This window comes from Beta vulgaris, chromosome 7, assembly GCF_026745355.1.
Source record: "Beta vulgaris subsp. vulgaris cultivar EL10 chromosome 7, EL10.2, whole genome shotgun sequence".
In the NCBI taxonomy this organism is placed as follows: Eukaryota; Viridiplantae; Streptophyta; class Magnoliopsida; order Caryophyllales; family Amaranthaceae; genus Beta; species Beta vulgaris.
Window position 1 is genome coordinate 56,219,414 of NC_079208.1, and position 6,503 is coordinate 56,225,916.

The window sequence follows — 6,503 nt, forward strand, 5'->3', positions numbered from 1 at the left end:
TCTCCTATATGGTAAAAAAAACTAAGAACAAACTAAAGGCAGTCTAGAACCTTTTATTTTTGTCTAGCACCTTCTTTCTTCTTTGTGCTCTGCAACAAAGCTTAAAACCTCAAAAACCTTCACTCTCTCTCTCCCCTACGTCGTCGTTTCATCGTTTTGAGGTACTTTTCTTAACAAAACCCTTTTTTTTTCATGTTCACAATTTGTTATTCTTCAGAAATGTGAAATCATCGTTTCTTTGATTTATTATGTGCTAATTTATGTTCTTGATTAACAATATTTCTTTTATGGGCTAGTGATATATTCCATGTTTTAGCTTTCAATTTCTGGAATTATTTAGTGGGTTATCTTGCATTTACTTGATTTTCGATGAATTACTATTACTGTAGTTTAGGGTTGGGTTATGTTGCGTTATTATATCTTCATTGAATTGATATTATTGTAATTTAGGTTTGAGGATATGATTTCTGGGTTTTGAAGTTTGAACTTAAGTTTTCTGTATAGGGTTTTGATAATTTGCAAATTGTAGTGTTTTTCAGACTTTTAGCAGGTAGAGGGTAGTATTAGTTTTCGATTTTGTTGGTCTAATTTCGCTTGCTTCATCACAACAAACTTAAGGTTTCAAATTACTCCCCCTGTGGCCCTGCCATTGCCTCTGTTAGCCCCGCCGCACTGCCGTCTGGAGTCCGGACCCCCTTGCCTCTACTGTGAGATAAGAGATTGTAGGCTTGTAGATATTGAAGAGTAAGCAATAAATCTTCTTCTTTCTAAATTCTAATTCTAGATTAAGGAATTACTAGTGATAAATTATATGGATAGTGAAGTGTTTTTGTTGTTTAGTTTTTGGTTGCCTTCATGCTTTTTTCTGGTAATCCTTTTTGGATAATCTCTGTAACCTGTAATCTTACCCTTTGATTTTAGTGACTGTTGAGCAATGAAATCTCTAATTTATTAAAAAGAAAGTTTTGGTGACTTCTTATAAATTTTAGTCCGTGCATCCAATGAATGAATGGATATTAGTTAGTAGGTAGTATTGCTGATCCTAATGGCAATTTTGGTCTCTTATTGGTGGTAGCCAAAGAACTCATCATTTCTGTTTGCTTGTTCCCGTTACTCCGTTAGTATTCTGCTGTAGGGAGACTACAATATTCGAGATTAAGGAATTACTTGTGATGCTTTAATTTCTTTATCGTTCATCGATTTTGAAACTACGTGGGTGAAATGTTTGATCCGATATGAGTCATATGACATTTGAGAGCAGGGAAATTATTGAGGAGTGTTTAGGTGAAACGCTGCCTGATTTCTGTTGTTCTATACAGTCAAAGAACAATTAGGTTATCTTCAATTTGTAAATATGCTAATTAGTTGTAGAGATATGTCGGGAATTTGATATGGTTGACGTAGATAGAGTAAATCAATCACGTGGTGTTAGTATTGTCCATGATCTTTTGGTTGCTTTGAGCCATTTGCTCATGTAGATCGATCTTTGCCTAGCTTATCAAAATTGTATCCCTCAAAACCTTCTCTTTATGTAGGAACTAGTCTTATATATACGCAACGCGTGCAAAAACATATAAAAATCTTTTGACACTCCCTCCGTGCATGTGAGAATATATAATTTTCTTTTGATACTTCTTCTGTCCCAGAATAGTCTCAACACTTTACTTTTATGTTTGTCCTAAATGAGTTTGAGTACTACTATTTGTGCATGACCCCACTATTATTATATTACTTTTCTTACAACCTTTTGGCCCACACTTCAACTTTTTGGATAGAAAATTACCTAACTTTCTCTATTCTTCAATAAAACAAATACCCCATCAACTCCTATCACATCTATTTTTAATAAAATAACATTTTATAACTACATTGCAACTTATCATCATAAACTACGTTTTCATCTTTCTGGGACGGATGTAGTATATATGAAGTTATAATTGTTTTCTAAATTGAGGTATAATGGTAAAAGAAGGTGACACGAAGTCCTCCCCTCTCTCAATATATAATAGCTATACAAGTAATGGCCTTATGGGTATATCATATTGGTTTAGCATGTCAATAGCATTATCGCAATCGAAGTGGTCAGTTGGTTCATATAGGAAGGCGAAATTCCCATGAAATCCCAATTTATAGGATGATAATCTGATCGATGCCTTCTTGTTTCCCCATGATTAGGCCCTCCTTAATGCTCATGATCTACACGTAGAAAATTAGCTGTATAACAATTTTTAGCCAACTTTTTGCAAAATCATGAAGAATACCCATAAGTGCTACATGGACCTTGGGATTAACATATTATGCAAAAAAATGTAAAAAGGACCAGCCAGAGGCGTTGTACTCCCTCCAAAATTAGCTTGAGGAGATGGGGTAGGGTTAGGGGCAGATGGACAGTTAACTGGGGAGGTAGAGAATGCATAAGCGTCGATGAAAGCATAGTGAAGTGTGACATTAGATCTGGCAATTACCCACCCCAGATAAATGGGTGAAAATTCGCGATAAGGCTGGTGACTGGCGAGCCGTGGGTTGTGTCGGATATGGGTGATACTTTTTTGCCCCGTCACCTTCCCCATCAGTAGGCCATCACCTCCTCCATCATCTATGCATCCACCCGTATGATATTTATTTTATAATTTTTAAATTAAAAATTTACTGCCATGTGCCTTTTGTTTTAAGATACTTTTAAAAAAAAAATTGATTTTTAAAAAAGTTTAAAACATATGAACTTACTAAAAGGTCTAAAACCCTTATCAGGGTTTACAATTCCTCACTCCTCACACCTCTCAAAGTCTCAGTGTCTCAACCTACTTCTCAGTTCTCTCTCTTCTCTATTTCTTCTCTACTCCAGGTCTGTTCATGTGCTGAAGATATTCATGTAAGTAAACTCTGCTTCAGATCTGTTTTTCACTGATTTTGAGTTCCTTTGTTTGGCTATAAATTTTCGATCTGCTCAAATTGTGATAATTTTTATGAATTCTTAGAGTTGGTTAAATTGTAAATTTCGTTTAATTGTTGTGCATTTAGCTTCAAATTATTCGTTGTTTAGGGGTAATTAAGTGATTCGATTTTGCTTGATGGTAAGTGTAGCTTCTAATTTGCTTCATTTAATTATGAGGGGTATATTCAACGTGTGGTCATTGTTGCTTCTTGATGGTAATTTATTTACTTGTAGCTTCTAATTTGCTTGAAAATCATGTTCTGCCATGGAAATGAAAAAGGGAGATACATCAGATGACCTGGTTAGCAAATGTTGAGGAAGTGAGGAGTGAGAAGCAGACTAGTAGAGCAGTAGCATTGTAGCAATGAACTTATCTAGTTTTTCGCTATCTAATTTCTTTGTTGCTCTATTTTTTTTTTTGGTATTATTGAAGACATTCAAGACATTATCATTAGTATTAATTTTTGGCGTGTATAAGTTCAAGATTGATATTTAGTCACTTGTTGATCAATGGTTATATTTTCATTTATTAATTTATAGTATCATTGCCCCACCCGCGGCTGATGGGTGGGGCATATATGGGTGGATTTTTTGGCGGGTGATTGATGTCGTGGACGGGGATTCGGGTTGGAGGTGAAGGGGAGGATTGAGGTCCACCCGACCCATTGTTAGCTCTAGTGACATTTAGGGGTTTCAGTACCGCACCTGCAGAATTTGATTGATTACTATTTCTCCATATCTCGAAACACTCAAAAGGAAACACGAGGTACCCCCCTCACTAATGTGGAGTTTGTTAAATTATCTTTCAATCCAAGATTTTACTTCATCTACCAACAAATCTCTTGAGGAGAAATAAGATTCCAGTCCTTGAAAGCAGTGGGACAGTCACACATGGCATGAGCCGAATTTCCTTCATTATGGTGGCATCTAGAGCAGGTGGGTGCTGGATTATGGAATGGTGGTGAAGCAATTTGTAATGAAGTTTCTATCCCACCAAGGAGCCATATGATGAATTCAATTGGGTTTTGTAGATTACCACAGCCTCCTGATATTGTTTTCCTGTTGGTGGTTTCCAACTAATTTTATAGGTTCAAAAGAAGCAAAGATGATTTATGCTGTGGAGGGTGTTTTAGTAAGGGACACATCCTGAAGGTGTTCAAATAGAATAAGCTTACATATACATGTCTAACTGATTTTACTTCCATTTGTTTATTTTTATTTTTTTGATTGAGTGACTACTTCCATTTGTTCGCCAGAGGGTGTTTTGAGTTTTGAAGCTCTTGTTACTTTGTTTGATGTTTCATATTTCTTCTTAGCACTCATAAAATTGAAATGTATTTCAGTACAACTTTTTCTCTTAGAAATGATCTTAGCTTATTGATTTTTAAGTGATAATTTATCTCTCAAAAAAGAAGAGACATATTTTATGGTCAAAAGGTCCTGATTTGAGGGACTCATGTAGTTTCAGCTTCCACCATAGTGCAATCTCTTGGTTATTGTTAACCATTTGCCAAATTTTTGGTTGTGCTTCTCTTCTTGCTATTATGCTACTGGTGTTGGTCGCCTCAGGGTTAAGAGTTAAAGTCCTTAAAGATACAAATCACCTGACTTGTGGTAAATACAATAAGCAATTGATCTGTTTATTATAGCCTGCCTTAGCTCAGGGCTTATGGAAATAGAGCACCCTGTTTTATGATTAGAAGTTTATTTTAATTGATTTTTTTTTGGGAGCAGCAAAATATTATAATGATGTCATATTCCTGTTTAGCAGCAGAAAACCTAATGGATTTTGCTTAAAGGTAGCAAGATTAATGCTAATATGCTTTATAAGGTAAGCAGCATTTCACCAAAAATAATTTAAAAAGCAAGGCACAAAAGGGACAGTGTGGGTTAGCTGCCAATTTTTCCTTGATGTATTTACAACATCTCTAGAATTCAATCTTTCAGTGCTTTTCCCATAGCTGTCTTTCAATTCTAATGTTGGTAATGGCATGTGGTTTATGCAGAAACTAAGGTCCTAGTTTAGAACAATGGCAAAGCATCATCCTGATCTTATCATGTGCCGGAAACAGCCAGGCATTGCAATTGGACGGTTGTGTGAGAAATGTGATGGAAAATGTGTAATTTGTGATTCATATGTCCGTCCATGTACACTTGTCCGAGTTTGTGATGAATGCAATTATGGATCGTTCCAAGGAAGATGTGTTATCTGTGGAGGTGTCGGGATATCAGATGCTTATTACTGCAAAGAATGTACTCAACAGGAGAAGGATAGAGATGGGTGTCCGAAAATTGTGAATCTAGGAAGTGCAAAAACAGATCTCTTCTATGAACGGAAGAAATATGGTTTCAAGAAAAGATGATATTACTTCTATAAGATTCTATATTGTTTCACTTTGCTTCTTTTAGACTGCCATTTAAGACTGAATTTACAAGTTTGTATTATCTGGTTACTTCTTCTGGTATGTAGAGGAGTCACTCTGTAACTTTGCCTTATCCATCAAATTAGCTGACTTGACTTGTGAATTTGGATGATAGAATTGGATATTGCTGTTATAAATGTAGGAAGGCTCAGTTCATACAGCCGCAACTTCTGCTGGATTATTGGTGAAGATGTTGATGAATTGTTTTGGGCAAATGTTATGTCCATATATTTGTGAGGAAGATTAGTGGATAGCTAATTAATTGTCTAACCACCTGCTAATTAAGGGTATGTTAGATTTGAACTAATTCAGATTCGATCTGGTTAAGTTGGGACAATCGGTATATCAGCTGATCAAAGTTTTATACTTATATGCATCATGTTAATAGGAGTAATAAATTTAAAGGGAAATGAGCGATGTAATGTTCCCCCTTTGTTTTTGTTTTTTTTGACAAGTTTCCCCTTCTTTTAATAGCTATATTTCTAGGTGCCAATTTTTTGTTCCCATGATTCTGTTATATTCATAAAGCTAACTATGCATGTTGCAAATTGTGTTTAGTCAGGACTTTATAGACCGGATAAAAGGAATTAACATTGTGATTAGAATATTAATAATGCGTTAGTTTCATGTGAATTTTACATATAGGGACTAAGGACCATTCTTTTTGGCATAAAACAGTTGAACTGAACTGAAATGAATAGTGATATGTGAGAGTAAAAGTATTATTCGGAGCTGAACTGAATTGAATTGAACTGAACTGAAAATAAGTTGGGGAGAACAGGTCCTAAAATTATTAAATTTGAATGGATTTATCAAACATGATTTTTTCTTGCATATGGCGATAGATCTATCCCACTCTGTCCAAGCAGTCGAGTTTCGCTTCTTTCCCCTGTAAGTAAGGGCCTGTTCTCCCCAGCTTATTTTCAGTTCAGTTCAATTCAGTTCAGTTCAGTTCAATTCAGTTCAGTTTAGATCAGTTCAGTTCAATTCAATTCAGTTCATTCAATTCAGTTCAGTTCAAATCAGTTCAGTTCAGACCAGTTCAGTTCAGCTCTTGACAATACTTTTACTCTCACATATCACTATTCATTTCAGTTCAGTTCAATTCAGTTCAATTCAGTTCAGTTCAATTCGATCAGTTCAGA

At 35.4% G+C, this 6,503-nt stretch overlaps 1 protein-coding gene across 2 annotated transcripts; it reads left to right on the top strand.

The window, feature by feature from the left end:
• On the top strand, positions 1-5,461 carry LOC104899933 (PHD finger-like domain-containing protein 5A). Of its 2 annotated transcripts, XM_048648368.2 has the most exons (3): positions 11-161; positions 619-744; positions 4,942-5,461. In XM_048648368.2, the coding sequence occupies exon 3, from the start codon at positions 4,966-4,968 to the stop codon at positions 5,296-5,298; it is 333 nt and encodes a 110-aa protein (XP_048504325.1). In that variant the 5' UTR covers positions 11-161; positions 619-744; positions 4,942-4,965; the 3' UTR covers positions 5,299-5,461. The 2 variants fall into 2 exon arrangements, with proteins under 2 accessions (XP_010685526.1, XP_048504325.1); XM_010687224.4 differs by lacking the exon at positions 619-744 and having other exon boundaries at positions 1-161.
• The last annotated feature ends 1,042 nt before the right edge of the window (positions 5,462-6,503 follow it).